A 27,941-nucleotide genomic window follows, 5' to 3' on the forward strand; every position below is an offset into this window, starting at 1 on the left:
AATAACTGAGAGAACATAAGATGATTTTCTTCATATCATTAACATAAAGTACAAATAGCAGAGGGCCAAGAATACTACCTTGTAGAATTCCAAAGGCAACTGGCCTTGTTAAAAATTCTGATTAATTTACGGTAACAAACTGCATTCTATTAGTAAGATAACCATTGTAAAGATTCCCTCTGATACCGTAATTTTTCATAGCTTATAAAAAAGTATTTGATGATCTATTGTATGAAATGCTTTTGAGAACTCGATGAACAACCCTACGGTATGATCAGAATTGTCAAAAGAAGTAGATGTTTTATTTATTAATGTCAAAATAGCATGAGTTGTATTATGTTTCTCTATAAACCGACTGTCCTTTTATGAATTATCCTTTCAAGAATTTTTGAGAACGAAAATATAGATGAATCAAAAGAGCAGTTTGGTCCTTGATTATGGACAACCGACATATTTATTTACTATTTTTTGTCAACTCTAGGACGAAACTGCTGTTCACCTTTTTTTTGAAAAAGAGTTCGTATTTGTTCTTTGTCATACGGCTCCGTACATTGCTGTGTGAAAACTCCTTAGATATTATAGGCAAAGAGAGGCGATCACTCTCAACATGCTCAAGATCAATATTTTCAAAGCAAGTGCCGCGTTACCGCCTAATCATAGAACTGCGACTTCAATCATTATTTAAAGAGGTATTGAAAATTCAATTATCTTATTTCCAGACTTTCAGATAAATGTATTTATGGATAAGTACCGATGGCCTAGGGATAAACGCTTACATGATAGCGGTTTCTAATTATCTTTCGAAAAAGCTAGCAAAAGGTACAATAGTTCCGTTGTAATTAATCTTCAAGTCTTTGAATGACTCTTGATTAATACATACATGAAGATGTTTCTTTGTCTGCGCGCGGCCGCCAAAGTTTGATGTTTTTATTTTCTCACCCGATGAGTCTTATATCACTTTCAGGCACTTTAAATGTTTCTACTCATTCTATTAAGGGTCTAAATCCAGAAAGTGTGTTATAACGGGCGATTCAAGCAAGCAGCATCATATAAATATTGTTTCTTGTCAAATGCTCTCTTAGTTGAACATCATTCATCATGGAGAATTTGACCACAGGATACGTAAATATTTCAAACACAACTGTTGACATTGCCAGCAGCAGCCAACCAATGTGGCAAGTCAACTTCCATCTTATCGCATATCCCATCAGCGCATTACTCGCCATTTTACTAAATTGCGCCAATCTTGTGACCGTTCCTCAAGTTTCAAACTGTTTTGGTGAAAACACCAAACTTTGTCTGATGTGCCTCGCTGTCGTCGATCTTTTCACCGGACTGATATGTTCAACATCCGGGGTATTATTCGTCCTCGTGCCCATTCCACAAAGCGTCTATTACACCATCCTTATCCTGTGCACTGCGTTTGTTTGGCAGTCCATGTTGATTTTGACGCTCGCGTCCGTTGACCGGTACATCGCGGTAACGCAACCGCTTCAATATTTCGTGCTTGCTTCGCGCAAGCGCATGATCGTCGCCCTTACCGCGGTAGTCATTTTCCCGCTCATTCTCTCAGCCGTATCCTATCTTCAGAGTATCTTGAGGGGAATATGCCCGCCTTTCGCAACTTTCTGCATATCTGGTAGCATCACACCAAGTCACGTCGTCTATAACATCATACCTTTCACGGCAGTCGTGATCACTACTTTCGTGAACGTTCGTCTGGTTTCTATCGCGCGTCGTCACGCGCTTCAGATCGCTGCGCTTGAAGCCGCGGTAAACTCTGGCAATGTCGCCCTACCGCTACCGACCTCAGCGGGAATGAAGGGACTGAAGACAGTTCTCGCGGTCACTTGTGTGTTCTACCTTGCATGGCTACCGAGTACCATCATCAACATTTTAAGTCCGATACCAAGGATAAACGTCCCGATTGCACTATCGTTAATCGTGAGATATGCTATTACCTCTAACAGTTGGTGGAATGCTTGCGTCTATTGGATCATGAATAAGTCATATCGAAATGTTCTCCTTAAGATGTTACCATTCCGCTTTGGAACATGCATCAGATCATGTGACGCGACTGCACAGTCTCCACTGCACAACCAGGTACATGTAGCTTACATCCCTCCCAGGTCTGAACGCTAGTCTGCGTCTGATTTGACGTGTCATAAGATGACGTCATGAAATGACATGGCCAGTTTCTATGAACTGGGGAGAGGGGGGGGGGGGGGGCCACTGAGAAAAACTGAACCACATAACTAGACCTTCTTAGGGACGTTTTTAGAAAGACCTCTTTCAAGTTTTATCCGACAAACTAGTTTTCATCCGACAGTTACTGTAGGAACTGTGCCCCTTGATCAGCCAGTCAAAGTCAAGGAAATGTGTAAGAACTGTGCCCCTTGATCAGCCAGTCAAAGTCAAGGAAATGTGTAACAAGTCAGCCGAATAAGTGTTAATAAAATTGAGCCATCCTGATCTCAAGCAGACCCGAATTTCATCACATCTTTATTGTGTTTAGTAGTAATATTGAAATGTTTGTACTGAATTGAAATGTTTGATTTGCACTTCTCATAAAAGCATGTTCACTTCAGGCTCTGGATGGGGGAAAAAGCGCATACCACGACATGGTCTGAGAAGCAAATCCTGTGAATAATTCCCTTTTTTTTCATTTTTTAAACATTTTTTTTTTCATTATTTCAGTTGAATTTCGTTTATTTTAGCTTGAGTCGTTCATTATATTCCCCTTAAGGTATCTTCTTAACCCAAACTGCAATTAAAAGAAAGTTTCGACCTATCTGTGTTTGCCCGCTACATTGCGCCTCTCGGATTAAAACACTAAATTCGCCAGAATACATGGACGGAGTGCCATCCAATTTCAAACCCATTTGTTTTATGTATGTAGGCATGGCCCTGGGAAGCGGGGAGTGCTGTTTTTTTTTTTTTTTTTTGCTTGTAAAATTTATATCAGCACCCCTGGTAAAAAAAAAATAGAAAATCGTTCTCAGGGCCACGTATTTATGGAAACAAGAATACACTTATCAGGATTAATTCGGTACGTCTATCCTTTAAAGATATTTTATTTGATAACTTTTTCACATAATAAGACAGGGTGCAATGTATTTCTGCCACTGCCACCTCAAACGTCAAAGCCATGTTTTTCAAATTGAATTCAGCGTCAATTTTCTTTCCCAAATGATTTTGATTCCGCATTATGCGGTATGATTATGTAACATATAATAATAATAATATCAACAACAACAATGATATTAGTAATGTAGCGCATATCACATTATGTATGTGCTTCAGAAAATAATGGATATGGAAAAAAGAGTTACTAAGATAACTTTGAAGAATTAGATTACACTTTGAACAATTAGTTTAATAGCTGTTATCAATTATACTGCTATTGATGTGTCATATATCTGTATCTCGTTCAATGTATAGTTAAGTAATCAAATAACGGTTCATTAAACATACCAAAGCATTAAATTTACAGTGTTTATTATGAATTATGTTACCAGCACGAATAAAGTTAAATAATTAAACATGATTGTGCTGAAAGTAGTAATTATTTTGTACGTCTCGAATGAAAGATTTGAATTGTTTATGCCCCTGCGACATGTCCCGATTGTAAGTAAGATAATGCGTAATGAATGAAAAGCAACACTTTTCTGGAGAATGAGCGGTTTTTGAAAGGTGATGGGAGACGGGGATTGAGTGAGGAGTATGAGAGAGAGAGAGAGAGAGAGAAAGGGGGAGGGGATAAAAATAGAGGTACACAAAAGTGCACCACGAAATGAAAACAAAGTTTATGACGCCATGCAGTGCTTGAACTTCTGCACTTATCAAGTAAAAGTCACAATATCTTGTTCAGGAAAATAAAACTATCAAATACTAATCCAACTGGTCGGTGTGTAAGAATTGATCACCATAAGCATGGCGATGGCACCCGTTTGCTCGTCTTACTACTTGTTTCATCGTTCATTTCGTTCCTTCGACGTAGAACTTTAAGTCGAATTATAAGGGGTGTTTTGTTACGATACTGCAACAAATAACAAACAAGATTTTAAAATATAAAGTTAAAATTTTCCTTTTTTTATTACAGGAAATAATTATACATAAATAAAACAAATAATGATCTTACATAAATCTCTTGAAGTGTCCGATGTAAAATCCCGAAGTAATGATACTATATCCAAGTAATAATCCAAATGATAAAATCCCAGTTGACTGGCGAAAATTCACAATGATGGTGATGATGAAACTGATGTTGAAGTCCGATGAATAATAAGAGTCACTGTAACGAGTTGAAATGTCCGTGAAGACGATGTTGATGATGATTAACAGTCAATTTCAGCAATCCATGGGTTGAAACGTGTTCATTGAACAGGTTGATGATGTTGATGAGAACTGATAATTTCTCTCTCAAAATAACTGCAAACAGTTCATTGATGCATAAACTGCTCTGATCTGATCTGGTGAAGTGATCTCATATGATGTGATGTGATCTCCTGCTCTCATATGATGGGATGGTGTGGTCTAATATGATGTGATGATGTGATGATCATCTTGAAGAATCCGCCAGCTTTATATAGTTTGCAGCTATTCTTCTAGAATTCACTATTAAGGAAGGTTCTAGCATTTTCTTTAAAAAAAACTTTCTCCTTTCAGGAGCAGTCAAAATCCAGAACACTCTTGAATGACCTCATTGAAATCAAGAGTGTCAATAGCATAGCTAAGCCTATTGTTCCTAATCTCTATTCAGAAATAACAATACAACTCCTTGGCCTTTTAAATAGGCAAGGCCTGCATAATAAAAAGACATTCTTGAATGTTCTTTACAATTCTTGGCTATCCTTAAAGGGAAATAACTAATAGATGAATGTAATTGCTTTTAAAATTCTTTTACAATTATTCTTATATGTAACACCTCCCCCACCGGAGAAAAGAAAGCTTTACCGTAGTAAAGGTTTCTTTAAGATTACTTTTTCTTTTAACTGTTCAAAGTCATCTTGATAAATCATTTACATTTATCGTGTAAAAAAATATAGTACTTAACGAACATGTTAAAATAAATGAACATCAAAGATGTTTTCTTCAAATGACACACTTGGTCAAAATCATGAATAATTTCACTTTTTATACTCTTGATAGAGCATCAGCAATTACATTATTCTTTCCCTTTATGTGTACAATTTTCAAAGGGAATGGTTGGAGCATTAGGCTCCATCTATACAGTCTTTGATTCTTTGTTTTGAATTTCTCCAAAAACACAAGAGGATTGTGATCTGTATAGACTGTAATCTCTCCATTGGTTAGATACACCTCAAACTGCTGAAGGGCTAGTACGAGACTCAGGGCCTCTTTTTCAATAGTTGAGTACTTCTTCTGAAATCTATTGAGTTTCTTAGAGAAGTAGCACACTGGTTTTTCGATGCCTTCTTCATCTTCTTGGAGCAATACTGCTCCTACTCCAACATCACATGCATCAATTGCTACTTTGAATGGCTTTGTGAAGTTTGGAGCTGCCAAAATAGGCTCATTCACCAAAATGGCCTTTAATTTCTCAAATGATCTTTGACATTCGTCAGACCAAACATACTTCACTTTTGCCTTCAGCAGGTTTGTCAGAGGACTAACCACTGTACTGAAATTTGGAACAAATTTCCTGTAGAAGCCACTCATACCTAAGAATCTGAGCAATTCTTTCTTAGTTGTGGGAATTGGGAAGTCTAAGATAGCTTGTATCTTGGCTTCTCTTGGTAGCACTTGCCCTTGACCAACCACATGACCAAGATATGTAACCTTTGCCTTGGCAAATTCACTCTTCATCAGATTCACTACTAGATTGGCTTTGTCCAGCCTGTCAAACAGTGCTCGCAAATGATTCAGATGATCATTCCAAGTATCACTGTATACTAGGATGTCGTCTATGTATACGACACAATTGTCAAGTCCGGCAATCACTTGATTTGTCAACCTTTGGAAGGTTGCTGGTGCATTTTTCATTCCAAAAGGCATGACTTTGCATTGAAACAAGCCTTCAGGTGTAACAAAGGCTGATATCTCTTTGGCTCGGTCAGTCAGTGGCACTTGCCAATATCCTTTAAGCAAGTCTATCTTTGTGATATAGGCAGAATTTCCAACCCTATCAATACAATCTTCTAACCTAGGAATTGGATACGAGTCAGTCTTAGTTACTGCATTTACCTTTCGGTAATCAATGCAAAATCTCTGAGAGCCGTCTGGCTTTGGAACCATTACAATGGGAGAACTCCAACTACTCTGACTCGGTTCGATTATGTCATTATCTAACATAAACAGTATTTCCTTATTCACCATTTCCAACTTGCTTGGATTGAGCCTATAAGGATTCTGTTTGATAGGTCTTACATCACCTACGTCTACATCATGTACAGTTAAAGGTGTACGACCTGGTTTGTCTTTACATACATTCTCATATTCTCTTAACAGGCCAGATATATCATTTCTTTGATCTTCAGGCAGGTGTTTTAATGCCTCATCCATATTTCCTAACATCTCTGAGTTAGACAACTTTACACCACATGGTTCGTTCTTAGATACATCTGTATAAGACAATTCATTATCTGTCTTTTCATAGCATTCTTCTTCGTGTACATTTACATGTTTTTCTTCTTCTTTGACCTGTGTTGTACCTATTGGCTGACTAGCCTCTCGCTCAAAGTATTCTTTTAACATGTTTACATGACAAACTCTTTGAGACTTTCTTCGATCAGGGGTACTGATCACATAGTTGACATCATTCAATTTCTTTTTGACTATGTAGGGACCACTAAACCTAGCTTTCAAGGGCTCACCTTGCAAAGGCAACAACACTAACACTTTGTCTCCAGGCTTGAAACTTCGCTCTTTTGCATTTTTGTCAGCTTGAGCTTTCATTTTCCCCTGCGACTCTTTCAAGTGTTCCTTAGCCACATCACAAGCTTTTGAGAGCCTTTCTCTAAACTTCGACACATAGTCTAGAAGGTTTACATCATCATCCTGAACCATAAACCTCTCTTTGATAAGCTTTAGGGGACCCCTAACCTCATGACCATAGACCAATTCAAATGGACTGAAACCTGTGGACTCATTTTGGGGAATCCCTAGTTGCAAACAGTAGGAATGAGATCCCTTTATCCCAGTCATTGGGATAGTCTTCACAATAAGCCCTAATCATGGTCTTCAAAGTCTGATGATAGCGTTCTAATGCTCCTTGGGACTGTGGGTGATAAGCAGAGGACTTGATCTGCTTTATTCCCAACTCCTTCAAAACTTGCTGAAATATTCCTGACATGAAATTTGACCCTTGATCAGATTGAATTTCCTTGGGCAGACCGTACCTAGTGAAAAACTGCACTAACGCCTGCACCACTGTCTTTGCAGTGATACTCCTCAAAGGTATCGCCTCTGGAAACCGTGTAGACAAGTCCATAATCGTCAGGAGAAATCTGTGACCCGACCTCGTTCTGGGTAAGGGTCCGACACAATCAACAAGAACCCTAGTAAAAGGTTCATCAAATGCAGGAATGGGTATCAATGGAGCAGGCTTGATAGAAGGCTGTGCCTTACCAATAATCTGACATGTGTGACATGTCTTACAGAAATGCACAACATCTTTGTGCATCTTAGGCCAATAGAAATGCCTCATAATTCTATCTTCTGTCTTCCGAATACCGACATGACCTGCCATAGGTAACTCATGAGCCATTTTCAGAATATCTGTGCGGTAACAGGGAGGAACTACAACCTGGTGAATTATACACCAATCTTCATCAGCTGGTCTCCGAGGAGGTCTCCACTTCCTCATCAAAATGTCATCTTTGACATAAAAGCACTCAGGAACCTTATCAGCCTCAGCCTCAGAACATGCTTTCTGTGACAAGCTTTTTAATTCTGGGTCTGCCTGTTGTGCCTGTACTAGGGAGGATTTACTAAACAAACTATCATTGTTAGCAACAGAGCCTTCAACACTATCCCCATTCAAATCCTTGAAAAAGGTTTCAGCTAACCAGACATCAGTACTCTCCTCTACATCAGCAGATTCCGCATCATCCTTTTCAGCTCTACGAGTCTGAGACCTAGTAACAACACAATCCGGGAAAATCCCTGGAAAATCTTCCTGCAACAATTCAGTTTCAGCTACCTCAACGGGCTTTTCCGAAACCACTGGAGATGCAACAACTTTATCTCCAGCCAAGTCGTTACCTAACAAGAAATCAACACCTTTCATGGGTAATTCTGGAACGACACCAACAGTCACAGGACCACTAACTAGGTCACACTTTAAGTCGACCTTATGCAAAGGAACCGACATGAAATTTGGGCCAATACCTTGAACTAAGACGTTGGCATTCTCTGAACTCTCCAGAGGAAGAGCCGAATCACCTGGCACCATCAGGGACTGTGCAGCCCCTGTATCCCTAAGGATCACCACTGACCTACCAGCAGCACCAGTCGAACAAGGGGATACTTCACCATCATGCAAAAAACTTCTAAAAGTTTCATCAACCTGTTTGACTTTATCAGCAAATACCAGAGAAACACTCTCAACATCTTGATTGGGCTCTGATGGAACAAACTCCATCGAGGGAACACTTGTTTGCTTGACAAAACCCATGTCTTTCTTAGTTTTGGTTGGCATTCCAACCAATTTCCAACATGATTCTTTCAAATGTCCCGATTTATGACAATGAGTACAAATTTTGGAACTACGACTCTCAGACCTTTTGGTTGATTCTGTGCCCCCACTAGCCTGATTCTTGTAAGCGTCTTTGTCCTTGCTTGCATATTTTCCCTCACTAGGTTTATTGTGGGATTTAAATGACCCTTTTCCTTTCTTTTTCCAATAATTATTGAAAGGAGGCCTATCTCCACTACCTTTATGTGTGACCTCAAATTCATCAGCTACTATGGCTGCTTTACTGACTTCAGTAACTCTATGGTCATCTAAGTGAGATTTAATGCCAAAAGGAAGACTCTTTTTGAATTCTTCTAGGAGGACAACTTCCCTAAGGTGAACAAATTCTTTGTCAACTTTCAGTGATCTGTACCACTTATCGAACATCATTTCTTGTTCCCTAGCAAATTCAACATACGTCTGGCCTGTTTGTCTTTGCATGTTCCTAAATTTATGTCTGTACGCTTCTGGTACCAACTCATATGCATTGAGAATTGTTTCTTTTACTGTAGCATAGTCACATGATTGCGTTTCAGAGAGTGAAGAATAGACTTTTGCAGCCTTTCCAACAAAAACACTTTGGAGAGGAGAAGAGTCCAGTATTCCTCGGGCCAATTCAGTCTCTTGGCCACTTTTTCAAATGACACAAAATATGTATCAACTCCCTCTTCATCAAATTTTGGCACAAGGCGAATGTTTTTCGCCACATCAAAGCCTTGGGGAGATTTATCTTTAGCAGAGTTAGTATTTGCATGAGCTAACTCCATTTCTTTCAACTTTAACTGGTACTCCAATCTCATTCTCTCCTTTTCAATGTTTATTTTCTCCATTTCAAGGTTTTCTCTGATTCTTTCCTTTTCAATGTTTTCTTTCATTTTCATTTCCATTTCAAATTTTGCAAGTTGAATCTGAGCATCATCTGAAACAACAGAAGTTTCAGACTCCTCTGTAAGCTTCATGTGACTAGCTAACAAGTCAATTATCTCTGCCTTCTTTAAACCTGGGGCTAGAGATACACCCAAACGATCACAAACTGTTATCAAATCATCCTTCTTCAGTGACTTCAAATGATCATATGACAATTCTGTCATTGCAAGAAATTTTTCAACATCAAATGTAGCCATAGTGAATATACACAAATACAAGCAAGTAATAACACAGTACAGTATATTCTAGAACTTTCCCAAAATTTCCAAAATGTTTTCAATTCAAATTGGCTTTTGTTTGAAATTGACTTTCGTCTCAATTTGGCTTTCGTTTCAAATTGCCTTGGCTTGTACAAATTTGGTTTCCGTTTCCCAGACAACTGTTTTTAGTTTCAAATTGGCTTGTACAAATTGGCTTTTGTTTCCCGGACAAGCCCCCAAAATTATTTGTTACGATACTGCAACAAATAACAAACAAGATTTTAAAATATAAAGTTAAAATTTTCCTTTTTTTTATTACAGGAAATAATTATACATAAATAAAACAAATAATGATCTTACATAAATCTCTTGAAGTGTCCGATGTAAAATCCCGAAGTGATGATACTATATCCAAGTAATAATCCAAATGATAAAATCCCAGTTGACTGGCGAAAATTCACAATGATGGTGATGATGAAACTGATGTTGAAGTCCGATGAATAATAAGAGTCACTGCAACGAGTTGAAATGTCCGTGAAGACGATGTTGATGATGATTAACAGTCAATTTCAGCAATCCATGGGTTGAAACGTGTTCATTGAACAGGTTGATGATGTTGATGAGAACTGATAATTTCTCTCTCAAAATAACTGCAAACAGTTCATTGATGCATAAACTGCTCTGATCTGATCTGGTGAAGTGATCTCATATGATGTGATGTGATCTCCTGCTCTCATATGATGTGATGGTGTGGTCTAATATGATGTGATGATGTGATGATCATCTTGAAGAATCCGCCAGCTTTATATAGTTTGCAGCTATTCTTCTAGAATTCACTATTAAGGAAGGTTCTAGCATTTTCTTAAAAAAAAACTTTCTCCTTTCAGGAGCAGTCAAAATCCAGAACACTCTTGAATGACCTCATTGAAATCAAGAGTGTCAATAGCATAGCTAAGCCTATTGTTCCTAATCTCTATTCAGAAATAACAATACAACTCCTTGGCCTTTTAAATAGGCAAGGCCTGCATAATAAAAAGACATTCTTGAATGTTCTTTACAATTCTTGGCTATCCTTAAAGGGAAATAACTAATAGATGAATGTAATTGCTTTTAAAATTCTTTTACAATTATTCTTATATGTAACAGGTTCACAAAGTTTTTAAGTGTGATTTAGAGTCGCACTTAAATTCCCAGCCGCGTGAGGTAAACCGGTATATGGGCATCACCCATGGCCAAATCATGCTGAGACTGAGGACGCGCACTAATGCGCAATTTTTTGTCAAATTATGGGGTAGAACATGAAGTAGATCACCGATATTTAGAAAATTAAGTGAGATGTTCCACAAAAAAAAAACATAAAGCAACTACAAAAAAATGGTGATCAACTAGGGTAAGAACATGACAACCACTTTGACCTTTTTGAAATAAGAATCTTAATTGATTTCCAAAAGAGTATAATGTTTTACAACATTCTGTTTGATTTCCTTTTTTTCTAGTTTGTGGAACTTTCAGGGTGGCAACTACCCCAAGCCTTATGCCAGTGGCAGCAATCATATTCACAAAGCCCATTCACAACATTTCTTCCCCAAATAATACCTTTCAGTATTCCCTATCATTATACCCAAACATATTCATGTACTCTGCTGAATGACCACATACGTGTTTTCCTTAATTCAGCATCAAACATCTAATGTAAATTCAACGAATTGTGATTGAGTTAAGAATTTCCCAAATTGGTTAATCCATTTTTGACCCACTTCAACAATATCAAGTTCGTGGGCATGATGGCTCAGAATAAAACCAATATCGATATCAACATTCAATATTTACCGGGTCTATCGCAGAATATAACCAAGCAACGAATCACTAGCCACGCCCCTTTCAACAATGAACGTTGCTAACCAATAAAAAAAATCATTGATGCTCACATGTAGGGGTAGAACAAAGGCTGCGATGGAATAGGAATTTTTGATCATATTCGCTGTCATGACTGAAGAACGAGACAGAATAATTGATGTTTTAGAGAATAATTAACGTGCTCGGCTGCTGAAGTAGTCAAACGGCGCGTGGGCATCGTGGCCCAGACAGACTACATTTTCAGCTATTCACGAGATTCGGAACCAGATAGTGAAAGCTCGGTCTTACTGAACGGAGGATTTCATCTAAAATATTGCTTGAAATGGAGGGTGATGCAGAATACTTCGTAAGTATACAGCATTAAATCCGTCTATAAAGGCCACTCAAATTGGGAAACAACAAAGATATTATGGTCACCTTTATGGACAGGTTCTACCACACGCGATTCCTTTCTAATTGGAAACAATTTTGGTTACCACTAAAGACAGGTTTCAACTACAGACATGGGCCACCTAAGACAGGTTTAACTGTATTTTGTGAATATTGTACCATTATAGTCATGATAGTTATTTTTGATATGGCGTCAATACATGATTTATTTATTGTTTATTGTAACATAAATTGGTTCGATCAAAATTTAAACTGTTGAAACAAAATGAACATCTTCGTTAGTTATTGCCCCATCCCTGTTATACTTTGATGAAACGATAAATATAATCTTTTACATTATCCAAAAGATTGTTTCATCTGGAACGTCGTTTGGGCAGTTAGATAACTCATTACATTGTATAAATTATTATCACTGAGATTATGTTCGCATTATGATAAGTATTCAAGAAGAGTTATTGGGTCTGAAATGATTTTCAATGCACTTATTCATTTGGTATATTCATGCAAAATGATATTCGTTTAATGGTCATTTTAAAGGAGGAAACGGGAATCTGATTCCTTTTCTTAATATCAACTTTAGAAATGTTACCGTGTCGATTGTTTTCATGCACAAAATATTCCACGGAAGCACTTCTTTCGTAATAATGTTACCAAGGACATTATATTCCCGTGTTGCCCGCCCCCCCCCTTCGAACTGGACATAATTATTAGTGAAATTTATATTGCTCATTTCCTTATTGATTTTTCATAGTTGCAATGGCTGGCCGAAGACAAACGAGCGAGGCATCACCGATAAATATTGATGTTGTTTAGTCTATGAAACCAGAATTCATGAACCTGATGATATCCACGATGATTTTTTCTTATATGTACATAAAGAAAATGATATGCAACGGGTACATAAAGTTCATAATACAAATGTTTCTAAGCGCTGCATAACTGTTTTCCCGGCTTGAGCATATAGTTGTCAGTTTGCTGCTTTTTTGCAGCATTTTTTTGAAGCAATTAATATCTACTGCCGGATACCACACCTGGGTCAAAGATGGCAAATTTAGATCAACGACAGTGTTGTCAGGTCCAAAGGTGAAGAAATTACACGAAGCGCATTTAAAAAACCCCAAATAGGACCCCAAATCCCCATTTTAAAAAATCACAATACGTTCTGCAAACTGATGACTATTATCATGGTTATTTATTTCCCCAAAACTAATTCATGTATGTGCTCGTTTGTTCACCCCGATCTCTTTTTCAAAGCTTTTGATGCAATGTAGACTGATTGGCAACAATATATACCATTGTGTCAACTTAGTTAAATTTACTTGAATCAACGGTTGAATTGCGTAAGACATGCGCTTATATGCATTCGATACATGAACTATCTACAGTAGATCGTATACTGTTAGTATACCTTTAATACAAACCTTTTAAAAATCCCCTAAAATTGACAAAAATCACTATATTTATTTTAATCACCAAATAATTTATACACATATTTTTTTTATCTCCAAAGGCTTAAAAAAATTTTTTTTTTTAGAAAATTATGGAAATCCCCAAAAGTCAACGCTGCTAAACGAAGGGCGTTAGGCATGTTAGTGACGAGTCGGAATCGATCTAGTCTCGAATCTTGTGATCTATAGTCTGGAAATTAAGTAATTCAGGGGCGCTGCTCGGATGTTTTCATTCATTTGAATAATAAATAGGGGGTAATGATAATAGTTACACTACCAAGACATCTCCTTTTTTCAATCCTTCTCTTTCATTTCTTTCTTTCTTGTATTTTCTTACTTGAATGGGGAAAAAACCCTGGATAGGCGGTCGCAAAGGCACCTGCCCCCGCCCTTGTGGTGGGGCCAGGAAAATAACGAGAGATTTTGAGAATTAAAACAATATTTTGATTTCACTATGTTGCAGTGGAAATCCTTTGACCGTTTGACACGATTTAAGACGTCTTTTGCTAGATTAGCATGTTTACATCGGTGAACAAGCTGAGCATCAACTATAATAGTAACTGATTGTTAAGAGAACGAGTAATTAGCAGAGATAAGCAACGGGTAATGAAGAGATTATCATTGTCATCATTACATGATAAGGCAGAAGCACAACATTAGCCGCTAAGCCGTTGTTAGGGGTTTATGCAGACATAGACATGATAATACAGGTAAATAACAAGTAATGTAAGCATGCAGGCAGAAGGGGAATTAAGTCACGGTTACTGATATACCTAACCTACCAGAAAGCTACCAAAATGTGTAATTAAACAAAATGGGATCATCTGAAAAGAAGGCTGCCAGGCATAGTATGTTAATGATCGTGCACTGGCATGTCAAGAAAAAAGCATTATTGATTATCGGGCGCTGCAAAATAGGTGGAAAATAGGTTAATCCCGACGATCTTTACTTTTATGACCAAAACACGCAACTGCAACACTTGAATAATAAGAGAATTTAAAATTTACCAAAGTGGTTCGTATGATATTGCCATATCTGTGGATGATTGAATTCTCTTATATTTTTTCTGTCAAGGGAGTACAACATTTTTCCCGAATAAATAAGGTAACGGCTGTTTCCGGGGCACACATGCCAACATGGCCAATACAGCTCTGCTCTAAGAGTCGGGAGAATTCTTATGATGGGCGCCGACCGGGGCGGAAAAAGGGGAACGAATCCCTTTCTCGGATTTTGAATCTTGTCCAGCAGTCTTCGCTTGGGAGATCGAGAATCATATTATAATAATGACCATCACCGATTAACTTCACTCCTCTCGGTCTAATACTAGTGATTGATCCCTTCTGGGGTGATCTGTGCATCTTTTTATCCATGTTCACCCCAAAGGGACCTAAAATCCAGACAAGCTCTTCAGCATCTAAAGACTACTAAAACAAGCTATCGAATTAACGTACAAATAACCTCCTCCACAACTATCGATGCCGAATCTGTATCTCCATCACTACCACCAGACCACCACCACCACCACCATTGCCGCGAACAAAATGGGACAACTGACTGCAATATCTACAATCGATTTTTTTTCTATGAGTTCTTTTTAACTAATTGCAAAATAATATTCTCTTTACAGCCCAAAGATATTTCTCATATTCATTACAACATCCAGGATCCAGGATTTTTTCCCGAGGAAATTGACAAGCAAAAAAGAAAGGTCTTCAATTTCAAACACTTCTGTTTTAACGGCATTTTACACTACAAATTTTAACGGTGCCTCTCAAAATGGGGGCACGGGCCGGCTGTCCCTCCGTTTGACCCGCCAGTGACATAGCCGTGTTCTTGACTGGATATATTATTTTTATCGAGACCGCCTGAAAGCCGAAAAATATATAATTCAGATAAATGAAGGTCTGTGTTTCAAAGATAAAGCCATTATTATATTTTCAGAATTTAGAACCAGCATATTATAAAGGAGACTTGGATATATTTCATTGCACATATCTGGTCACCATGATACGTATTGCGCTATTAATTCAATTCAATCGTGTTGATAAGTGATCTTTTTGTCTTATGTAATGATTTTGTATGGCATAGTTTTGTTTTGGATTCTTCCTCAATTGGCATATGATGAAAAGTTATATTGTTTCTGCCTGATTATTCATCACAACTAACAAAGAAGATACTAATTGGATTTAATTCATTAAGTATTATACATGCATTTCATGCTCTATACTGCAATTATCAATATTATAATGCACGAATCCCCTTCATCTAATCAGCGCAATATTTGCGGTTTGACAATATCTCATTTTAGTTGTTTGTATAGCTCGCCCACCATGCAGACCCCACCCCCCCTTTTTTAAGAACGGCTGGTGTGTGTGTGTGTGAGAGATAGAGAGAGAGAGGGAGAGACACAGAGTGGGAAGGGCGAGGGGTAATGGTTGGGCGGTGGAGATACTAACGAAAGTTTGCTCTTCTTGCTCTTCTTTTTCTGTAAATGTATAGGCCTTATCTTCCATGCGGATGATAAACAAACCATAATATAACCCCTAGGTAGTCGTTTCGCCGTCCACCCCACCCCTCCACCGCCCAACCATTACCCCTCGCCCCCTCTCCCTCTCTCTCTCTCTCACACACACACACACACACACATACGCATTCTCACACTTAATTTGTTTCCGGTAAAAAGTTTTGTAGCACTGCTCTCTTAACACTCAATTGCGAGATGTGTTGATCTTCATAACCTTTATTCATTATAACCAAATATCAGTTGAAAAACCATTAACGATGATCCGATCACTTAATGCGTTGTTTGCTTTTGCTTTTTACTCCGCTTACGGGCACAGATTTCTAATCATATTTCAAGTACTCATTGGTAATAACTTGCATTACCATGGAGATACTTAGAGGCTGTAAACCAACCCCGGGGGGGGGGGCACTTACATTGACGAGTGGATACCATGCGCGACCAAAAAAACACGTAAGAAGGATGTCTTTTTCACGATAGGGCACGTGACGTACGTAACGTGATAAGGGTGTCAAAAACACAAAAATAATGAAAAAAGGGTATCTATTTCGCTAGGAAAATTACGTGTTTATGGTCTAATTTGCACGGATGATAAAACAAAATTAAAATGTTTTATAAAGGATGTCCTGTTTGCCCCAACACTTCGTGTTTAGAGTCCGATTTGCGCGAGGTGTAGAAGGTGGGGTCGCACTAAACCAAAAAGGTAAAGCCGACGACCGAAGGACCCGTAAGAATAAAATATTCCTGTACTTGTTTAGGGGTTCATTTAAGGGAATATTTGCCAAGAGTATCGTTTTGTTTCCAATACTCGTTAAGGGTAGGGTTTTACACGCCAATACTTGTTAAGGGGTGCATCATTAGAATATGGAAATTACGTGTTTAGGGTGCTTTTCGAGACCCCATGGTCGCGCATGGTATCCACCCGGGAAACCAACACATCAATGTCGTATTGATCATGGAATTTCTCACCCCTTCCCCTTTAGCACATACAGACGTTTCTTCTAAAATATATATTAAGCATTATCTACAAACATACAAACAAACGAAATCTACAGTACACTCTCTTCATCTTTTATTTCTCAGTGACGCTATCGAATCATAATCCAGGTTGTGACTTCGTAATGTTGGATATGAGTGAATTTGAATTTGATCACATATAGACCCAGGTAGACGTTACGCCAGCACGTGACCTTGGTGTGTTTGTGTGTGTGTGTGGTATTTTTCATCTGCATTAATAGTCCAGTCATTTTAAATTTTCGCTTGGAACAAATTGCAACAGAATTTATTCCAATGCAGAACGTTTCTTTGAGGTCCATAGAAGACCATGCTAAAAGTCCCAGAAAATCCGAATAGGGGAAAGTGTTCTAATTTGCATAAACATAATGGTTAATTTTGGTCATATTCGCTCATTAAGTTTACGTAGCAGACGACGCCAATGTATACTATGTACTCAGACCCGATTACAAATCATATCGATTCCGGCCTCGATATACTATAAACATTGACTTCCTCAAACTATCGCTGTATCATAAATATCAGTAAGCAAAGATTTATACCACAAGAACATTGTTACTATTAACATTAAATACATAAATTCGATTCTGTTTGGACTGTATTAATTGTTTAACATGAAAGGGTCTAGGCACGGAAACTATCATATGCTAGTCACGTGACATTGTACACCAAAATAATGACATTTTCTGCTTGCTCGATCTCAAAGTTCAAGAGAAAAATAAGATGTATAGCTATTAGACCTGCCACATCCTATTATACTACTATCTAACTGTATACCAAAGTAGCACTTTTTCCGTATTTTGCCAATTTATGGGAAAAATCTGTCAATTTGGAGCCCCTGAAGAGGGAAGGGGTCGATGCGCCATATTTTGCCAAGTTATGGGAAAATCTGTCAATTTGGAGTCCCTGAAGAGGGAAGGGTCGATGCGCTGATAGACTAAACCTACTCATCTTTAAGTTTCAAATAATAAAAGTGACTTAACCATATAGCAGAAATGCCTTTTGCCCGAATGGGGGGGGGGGGTCAAAAACTGCAATTTTGAGACTTCGGGAACCCCTAAGGGAGGTAGGCTTTGCTGAGCCAGCACTTCTTTATTGTAGTTGATAGAGGAAAATCTACTTTTTTTATCTCCAAGTGGTTACGAAACAATGAAAGAAGTTTGCTATAGAGCAGAAACAACGTTTTGCCTTAATAGGGGCTCCAAATTGGCAGATTTTCCCATAAATTATAAATAAAATAAGGAGGGGCAAATAGGCAAAAAGGGCAAAAAAGGGAGACTTCGGGAACCCCTGAGGGAGTAGGCTTTGCTGAGCCAGAACTTCTTTATAATATGTAGCTGATATAAAGGATTTTTTTAATCTCCAAGTGGTTACGAAACAACGAAAGTGGTTTGCTATACATATATATATATATATATATATATACAAAAAAACATTTTTCCATCTCGCAAACTTTGTAATGAGGGCTCCGAATTGATAGATTTTTCCATAAATAGGCAAAATATGGAAAAGGGATGGTTGACTTCGGCAAACCCCTGAGAGGTAGGGTTTGCTGTGCCAGCACTTCTTTGTATGTAGCTGATGGAGGAAAATCTAATTTTGTTATCTCCAAGTGGTTCCAAAGAATAAAAGTGGTCTACTGCAAAGGGGGAAACGCCTTTTACCTCATTGGGGCTCCAAAATTTTACAAGAAATGGGTAAAATACGCTTAGGGGTGGGGTGATTTCAGCAGCTCCCTAAAGAATGTAGGCTTTGATGTGCCAGCACTTCTTTATACGTAGCACATAGACAAAAGGCTACTCTTTTGTTTCCAAGTGGTTTTAAAACAATAAAAGTGGCTTACACTGTAGCAGAAACATCTTTTTGCCTCAATGAGGGCTCCGGATTTATAGATTTTTCCATAAATTGGCAAAATATGGAAAAGGGGTGATTGACTTTAGCGAACCCCGTAGGGGATAGACTTTGCTGTGCCAGCACTTCTTTAAATTTAGCTGATAGAAGAAAATCTATTTTTTCATCCCCAAGTGCTTACAAAACAATTAAATCGGTTTACTGCAAAGGGGAAACGCCTATTGCCTCAATGGAGCTAAAAATTGTGCGAATTTTCCAAGAAATGAGCAAAATACAAAAAGGGGTTGGTGACTTCAGAAGACCCCTGAAAGGGTAGGCTTTGATGTGCCATCACTTCTTTATATGTAACTCAAAGAGAAAAGCCTGCTCTTTTGCCTCCAAGTGATTTCTAGACAATAAAAGTTTTTTTCTTTGTAGCAAAACACCGCGTTGTCACATTGGGGGCTCCAAAAAGCACGATATTTTTAATAGTTGAGCTACGGATAAGGGGTAACTTTGACAAGCTATTGCGGGACTATGCTGTGATGTTCTTGAACGTAATTGCATACAGCATGCAGATCAATTATGCATCCTCTAACTTTTTCTAAGAAATTTCATTAACATAAATGTTACTTTCAAATGAAGAAAAAGCCCTTTGCCCACATATCAATTTAAGTAATATACACCTTTGTATCGCTAGACGTCATTGTATTTACGCGTGTTAGTCACACCAACAAAGGCGAGGCAAGACCGATTTAGTATATTGTACTATCTTCAAAGGCATCCAAGCGATCGCGTTGTAGTCGATATAAAAGAGTGACTGGACACGGAGGTTGGTTTTTGGTGTCACTTTATCGCAATATCGCATAATACATTCGGATGTATTTGCCCTTAATCTAAGCAAGTTAAGACATTAATACTGTTATGAAGTATATCAATTTTTTCGTTGATATATCCCCTTTCTTGTCGAATGCTGATATTTTACATTAGTTGTTGATGCTAATGTTAAAACAGAAAGATTTCAATGCACATGCAAATTTTTGACCGAAAACACGAAAATTTTGGCATAATTTCTCACATTTTTCGAAAAATATGAACCGGACAGTCCCGGAAACGATTGCAACCGATTTATGATATCTTAATCATAGTGAATTGCGTATTCATTTCAAGATTTTTCCATTATCTGTACAAAAAAATATTAAGGATAAGGCATATCAATTAATTTTGGCAGCCATCTTGGATTTATGCAAATTAGATGCCTTTCCCCTATTCGGAAAGTTTGGGACTTTTAGTATGTTGTACTAGGGACCTTACAGAAATGCATTGTGATAAAAAAAAATCTGTTGCAATTTGTTCCAAGTTTGGTCAAAATTTGGGCTAAAATGACTGGGCTATAATGGCCGGGCAGCAGGACTATTTACAACATACTGACACACCGCTTTACTATCATATCTTTCACGTATCCCCATACATAACTCATACACAACATCTATTTCACATAAAAATACACAGTCATCACGCCCGCCCGCCTACCCACATGTACGCACACACGCACATACCTTCATGACTTTATAACAACAGCGAACACACGCATCCCTACACACACCCACCCATATTCTTGCACCCACGCACATATTAGACATACACAAGGACGATATGATATATCGTACTTACAACACTAACCCCTAGCTCACACACATACACAACAACCATCTCACACCCCACACACTCTCATAATATAGACAGATATGCACTCCACTGGTAGCTCTTTAGCGGTTTTATTTATAGTTGTGGGGGGGGGGGGACACTGGAGTTGATATATTAGATGGAAGAGAATTTAAGATGCCAAGTGCATGTAGATCCCCTGATTGATTAGGAGTAATTGTTATTCCATAGGTTTAATCCATGTGAAGGCCTACTACAAAGTGAAATGCAAACATGCAAGTTTTACATTCATGCGATATCGCAATCGTAAATTGTAAAGCTCATTAATGGAGTTGATTAATGTTTCTTTTCCAAGGCTGCAGACACAAAAGGCTCATTCTAGCTCGCTGGAAATTCTTCTGCCGTATAATCTACCATCGAAATTCTACTGTTTTCGAACGGAATACAAGTATGTCCGGAGAGTGGAATAGTTTATGACATCAGTGGGAACATTACATGTCCATCTATCAGATCAACATTGAGAAATGGGGAAATTCAAATCATTTAAACTCAATCGATTCCGCAATATAGGAGTGTATATACAGAACATTGTTAATAGCATACATTTACGTAAATACAATAAATACGAGCTTTGAAACTACAAAAAAAATCTGTATTTGAACCATTTCAACAAAACACTTAGGAAAAATAATACTTTGCAGTAAAATAAATGTGAAATGTTAAAGTGTTGATTGATTTGGCTTGACATAATCTAGTTATTGATTATTATAATGCTTCACTCTTAAAAGGCTGAGAAAAACATTTTCCGAATACTGTGCAACATACTTTCCTCACAATAATTTACCAAATTAGATATTCTGTATGTTTGCATTGGGTGAAAATTACACAGAATGGGATCAAAACCATCCATGCAGATTTGGATAGAGTTATTAACCAATTGTTGTGTTGACAGTATGTTGCCCAACATTTTAAGAGTGTACAGTCCCCCCCCCCCGTGAATCCGACCCAAGACTGACCAAAGGTTTTATTATTACCAAATGACCATAGGTCGATTTAGAGGTGGTTCCGTTTGTGTTACTGTAGCAAAATACGGATCACCCTAGATTCTATTTTTTGAATGTGTTTTTACCATTTTCCTAAATTCTTGCATTTATTCAATATTTCAAATATACCCAGCTGCTGAATACTTCTAGGGTCGGAAGGCCGGTAAAAAAGCAATCATTCTCGACAACACTCTTTGAAGTATCTTAACCTGGAAACGATTGATCTGTTTTTGCATGAAGGCAGAAAGGCGTGCCAGAAAAATTGTTGGTCTAATTATTCTTTACTAAGTTCAAATATTGACAAAATATCAATAATCCACATCGTCATATTTACATAATCTCGCTGTAATAAGGATTCGTGATGAACGAATGGCGTTGGTGTTTGAATATATGCGATCGGAGAATACAGAATTCGATTTTGTTTATCCCGGTTACCATGGCAGCCAGTGGTCCAGTCTGTGAGAGAAATAGAGCTTTTGTGTTTATCGACATATCTGCTAGCATTCTTAAGTGATCGATTGTTAGTTGTTCATGGAAACAAAAATGGTTCCAGTGTGTTCTTCATTTTTGTTCGAGCAAAATGACACGGTCATCAGTCAAACAGCTTAAATGAAATTTGCATATATATCTTGTGATTGAAAATCACAAGATGTTTATTCAGCGAACGTTTATACAAATCTCACCGTCTGATTCATTGATTCAAGTTATATGACTGGAATTGATTAAATTTTATGAGGGTCGCGCGTTACAGATTAAACAATTGTTACAAAATTTTATACAAATCTTCTTTTCAGCCAACAAATCATAAAGATCGAAATAAATGAGCTTTAATTTTGTTTACGAGAATAGTATTCTGCTTTTCTTTTTTAAATAGATATTAATACATTGGAACGACATCTTTTAGCATTTTACAGATATATCCTTATAAGGCAAATATAATTTCATCGAAAACGAAATAAAACAAAATCAAAAGGGGCAAAATAAATTTGATAAAATTTAAATGCACGAATTAAATTTATTCCAATTTATTCATTTAGGAGCTGAAACTGGAAATAAACATTGAAAAGGGGTATTTGGAAAGAACGCTTAAATATTAAAGTCTTTAAAAAGTTCTTTTAAGTTCTATTTTATTTCTTTCCAGTTGAAAAAATTACAAAACTGCGAAAAAGTATTTAAAACAAAAGGGGAATATTTGGGGCTTCATTAAGTGATGGATAACAGAAAGTCTAATTCATTGTAATCGATTGTTGATTGTAATTATTGAATTGCTCGTAGCTACCTACATATTAATTATGATTAAAAAAAAACGTCCCGGATTGTGCGTGCCAATTTTCGGCGCGATCGCGCGGTCGACGGCCGAAAACGTAAGAGGCGAGGGGGGGGGGTCTGACTTGGCTAAAAAAAGTCCAGCTTGCTGTAAAAATTCTATTCAGATTCTATTCATGTAAACAATATGCCTCGCCTTTCCCATCCTTTTAGACGCACCCTGACAGGATGCGAGGTGCTCCTGGGAGGAAACAGAACGCTATGATGCATCTACAGCTGAAGAGCTTCGAGAGCATGTTACAAACCTTCCTGGAGAAACACGAGACGGGGTCACTCTATCGCGCCTTTGCCCAGGTTATTCCTCGTAAGTAGTCCTACACATCTTCATCGCTCTTTGATGGTTTGCATGGTTTTCCAGGGTTTGTTTTAAAGAAATTCAAAATTCAAGTGATGAATTATCCTAAACATTCTATAAAAGGAATCCTTTCGATCATTATATTGTGGTCCTGTTTAATACTTTTACAATGATCTTAATTCAATTATAACTGTTTACATACTGTGATGCGATTTCCCAAATTCAAAAATGCTATTTTCTCCATTTATCAATTTAAAGTCTACACTTCTTATGCGTTTTTCTGTTTATACCACAGAATATTAGGAATTAAAGGTAACCGGGCAGAAAGTAAATACAAGTAAGATATAACGAGTCGGAAACAATGCTTATGTGTTTATATGTGTTTACATGTATGATTTGTTATAGATAATCGTCATGTGAATACCTTGGATGGTTTGAATGATTTTAAAAATCGCTGGGTCTCGGATCTTGAAGATAGGCATCTTACTGACCAATCAACCATGCAACGGATCGAAGATTTCAACCAGGATATCAAATACCTTAAAGATATGAAAACGATATTTGATGAGCGTATCTATTCAGTACTGTTTGAATTTTATTACGAGATGGTGATGGAGGAGATTCCGCAAGCTGCCAAATTGGTTGAGAGAGGGCGTCATGCAAGTAGCGAGGTCAAGGGTTCTAATCTCCTTGTCATGTCAAACACAAAAGGCTACGAGGCGCTTAATGAGTCAATGCCAGTCAGGAAGTTGTACGATATTTCCAAAGATTGCAAGAAGCTATTTCTAACCATCCACCAACTGCAACTGATTGATGTCCGCTGGGGTAGTCTTCTGAAATCAGAGGAAGTGGATGTTGAATTGTTCGATCCTGAATCGATTCATGATGTGAAGCTCTATCCAAATCACTATAGATTCGGGGAGCTATTGCGACTTATTCCAGATATCATGCATGAGACACAAAACGCCATCAAGTTAGCACGAAGCTGGTGGTACCAGGCTGAAAGGATAAGAAGACGTCTTCGAGGACAGAAGATCCGTGAAGAAACGAGCTCCGATCCTCCTTTGGAAAGTGATGACATTCACTTAGCTGAATCTCCAAAGGAGCATCTGCCTACAGCTGACATATTACACGAGGACCGGTCAACCATACCCTACAGATCGCCCTCTCCACAGAAGCGCCACAGACTTGATGAATATCACAATCCCAACACTGACTACAGAACTGAAGAAACACGGGATAAGGAGTTCAAAGAAGAAGAAAGTGAAAGATACAATGAAAGAATTCCTTTTGATAAACAAGATGATTCCTTGGTTGGGAGAACACCCCGACACCTAGATTTTGAAACTCACCCAACGTTTCCTGCAGTAACCGAAACAGTTGAAAAACGACTCAAAGAACTAACCACTTCTATTGCTTTGAGACGAATGGAGTTAGCCTCAGAGACCAACGAACTTGAATTCTTTAATCGCAGACAAGAAAGAATCCAAAAATTAAGATCAAACATGAAGCTTGCAGACAACGCGATAGAAGCAATGGAAGACGAACTGAAGAGCTATACACGAGTAAAAGAGCGACTTATTCTGCAGTTAGAAGAAGCAGAAGACTACTCTGAAAGAAGACACATTTCAGAGAAGCTTAAGACTATTGATCAGAAAGTAAATGATATTCAAGAGCTCTCAAAAGTTTCGAAATATCGTCAAAAACTTATGAACAATGACTTGAAACTCAAACTAGACCTAAAAGCAACATTCACCAGGTGGGTATTATTCCGATGAACCTTGTAGTTTTCAAGAAGTGAAAAAGAGGGGGTAAATAAAATATGAACGAAATGGCAGATATCCGAAAGAACAGTATTAAATAATTTGATTCTGTGTACATTATTGATTTGCAAACATATGGTGAATTGGCGATGATAATGCAAAACAAAGTAGCTCGACTGTCAACAGAAAAGTTTGGAAGAAAAGATTTAAATGAATATTGCTACGCAGTGTTTAATAAATTCATTAAGTTTTTAATCATCAATCTGTGTGTTAGAAGAGAGCAGTAAAATTTTGCTGTTACACTCTTAAGTAGCCTACGTAGCTTTCGAAGCTTTTAGCTGACTAATCTTTGTTGAACAGGACAATACTTAAGCGATATTTGTCAATTTGTATCTTTGAAGGTACCGAAATGAGGTGCAAGGGCGAGTTGATCTATTATCCTCATCAGTCCAAGAAGAAGAGGAGAAAAAAGACCAACTAGAACATGAGCTAATGTTACTTCATCTGCAGGATGGCTTAGACAAACAAGATCACACGAACTACAAGGAAAAGGGGTCATTGCACAAGAATCGCCACCATGTATACAAGACCAACGAGGCTCAAGTTATTCCTAGGGCGGCAAAGAAAGCGACTGGGAGCGTCCCCTGGTTAGAAAGCAGCAGGGAATCTCCCGAAGATGCTATTCAAACTGATCACGATCTTGATACACCGGCGTACAAGGAGTCGTATTCCCCAGATCTACTCTATGATCATTTGCGACCACTTGGTACAAGTAGGGATCATGATAGAGCTTCTGATTACGGGGATGTTAGTCCGGATCTCTTGAAACAAATAAGTCGTAACTCTATTGATAGCGAGATCAATGGAATGGGAAACAGGAATCTTGATGAAAAGGTCAGACGTCAACAGGGCAAACGGAATCATCTACTCACACATCAGGTAACTCAAAACAACGGGTATGCCTCTGAGTTAAATGGTTTCAAAGACAAGCAAGAAAGATCAAAGCTCAGTCGGAAAACTCCTATTCCTGAAATACACTATCTCCCCCCCCAAGTTCTAAAGGAAGCAGGGAGCACTGGAAAGACCCAGAAAATGTTTTTTCTGATGAATATGATTACGACCCACATGGATACGATGGGACCGATGACCAAGATACAGGTTACCTTGACCATAAAGACAGCAGACGAAAGGTACATAGAAGACATCCTCCTGCAACAACTAAAGACATGGATTTACCGACGAGAAATGTAAAAAGACACCCTCGAAGGTCACTGGCACAGAAGAACATCGGTGCTCCAGTGTCTCATCTGCCACAACTCCGTGAGGAGGACGACCGATCACCTACAGCTCCAAGGACGGATCGAACCCCGAGGATGTACGACCCAAAGAGAGAGAGCCAAGATCTCATCAACTCCTATTCGCCAGTGCCGCTTTACATGCCCCTCGGTGTTCATCAGAGCGGTAAGCTAAACCCTGGTGAAGGTGGTGGAGGATCTAGGAATTCTAAAAAGGCACAGGGGTTGGCGCCAAGGAGCAAGATAGACCAACCAGTGTCACCATTGTACCAACAAAATAAAAAACAACAAAGTAGAAAACCACATACACTTAGTCGTATCCCAGTCAAAACAATATACTGAATGTATCCACATTATTGTGTGGATACTAGCTTTTTAGGGAAAAACACTTTGAAATCTATCAATCATATTTCATATTTTCAACAAGCTAACATTCCTTTCCATGGAGCTTCCATACCTCTTTATTTGGCCGTTTTAAAACTCGAGGTTATGGAACCTCGAAGAACGCCTGCAACCCCAAAGTCTTGTTCATTCCCTATTGATATGCAATCATAATTTTGCAACTGGTGTATCAAAATAATTATATTTCGTAGATCTTACATTTATTTTCGACAGGACATTTTCAACTTGCTAAGCGCCACGCCTTACATCAGTAGCACATCCGGGAAGGGGGGGGGGGTTCAGCTCCGGCCCTTGAGACCCATAATAAAAAAATATGTAAATATGCCTTTCTTAGACAAGTGTGCCCCCCCCCTGAAAGTGGCAGCATATATTTTCAAAGGGAATATGTCGTTCATACACGTGAGGACCCCCTTTTTTTTGCTTGTCAAATTTTTCTAGGGGAAAATGTGCCCCTCCCCCCTTTGGAAAATCCTGGATGCGCCTTGCCTCACATAAAAATCACTTCCCGTAATTCCTTCAGTGATATCATCTAGTGACCAGAGTCGTCATATATACTTAGTGTCACTATGAGTTTTATAATAGTCAATGGCACGCAAATTTCCACATCTTGGTACATTGATTCTCATAACATAAGTGAACATAGAATTGTTGGTTGCTCTTTGTTTGTTGCTGATGCTACAACGTGTACGACATTGCACATATTTAGGTTAAGTGACAGCTCTTCAAAAGCTACGTACAATTGGGTTAGCTCACTCACAATTGGATGATGCCACTGCAGGAATGAAATATGGAATTTTCTTTTAGGAATGGAACTTAGCAGATTTAAAAACATTCTTCCAATTATTTGAACATATACGAAATATATTTAGAGACTTATAAACGAAACTCATTGTGCATCAATAGGAATCGATGTTAATTCTAGCCCGAGTTACACCAAAACCGAATTCTTCCGAATAAATTCGGACCGATCCTAGCCAAATTCGGATGATGGTTTCGGTGGATTCGAATACTCAAGAACACTGAGTAATATTTCACCCAATATTAGGTAGAAAGGGAACATACATGTTTGCTGGGTATTTTCTTTTACCCCATATTGGACTCAATGCATGTTTTAAGGGTAAAGTTCAACGCAACATTTTACAATTTACAATATGTTTTTACCCAACCAACATGCATGTTCCCATTTTACCCAATATTGGGTAAACCTTTTTTTTGTTATTGTTCCAGAATTCTCTGGCATTCGCGAATGGAGAACAGGGCAGCATTT

At 38.1% G+C, this 27,941-nt stretch overlaps 1 protein-coding gene and 1 pseudogene across 1 annotated transcript; both read left to right on the forward strand.

Moving 5' to 3' along the window:
- The first annotated feature begins 1,020 nt into the window (after window positions 1-1,020).
- Window positions 1,021-2,200, forward strand: LOC121426891 (G-protein coupled receptor 52-like). Its single transcript, XM_041623297.1, has one exon. The coding sequence runs from the start codon at window positions 1,099-1,101 to the stop codon at window positions 2,140-2,142; it is 1,044 nt and encodes a 347-aa protein (XP_041479231.1). The 5' UTR covers window positions 1,021-1,098; the 3' UTR covers window positions 2,143-2,200.
- A 9,520-nt stretch (window positions 2,201-11,720) lies between these two features.
- LOC121426948 lies at window positions 11,721-26,984 on the forward strand (annotated as a pseudogene).
- The last annotated feature ends 957 nt before the right edge of the window (window positions 26,985-27,941 follow it).

Source organism: Lytechinus variegatus, chromosome 13, assembly GCF_018143015.1.
Source record: "Lytechinus variegatus isolate NC3 chromosome 13, Lvar_3.0, whole genome shotgun sequence".
NCBI classification, from domain to species: domain Eukaryota; kingdom Metazoa; phylum Echinodermata; class Echinoidea; order Temnopleuroida; family Toxopneustidae; genus Lytechinus; species Lytechinus variegatus.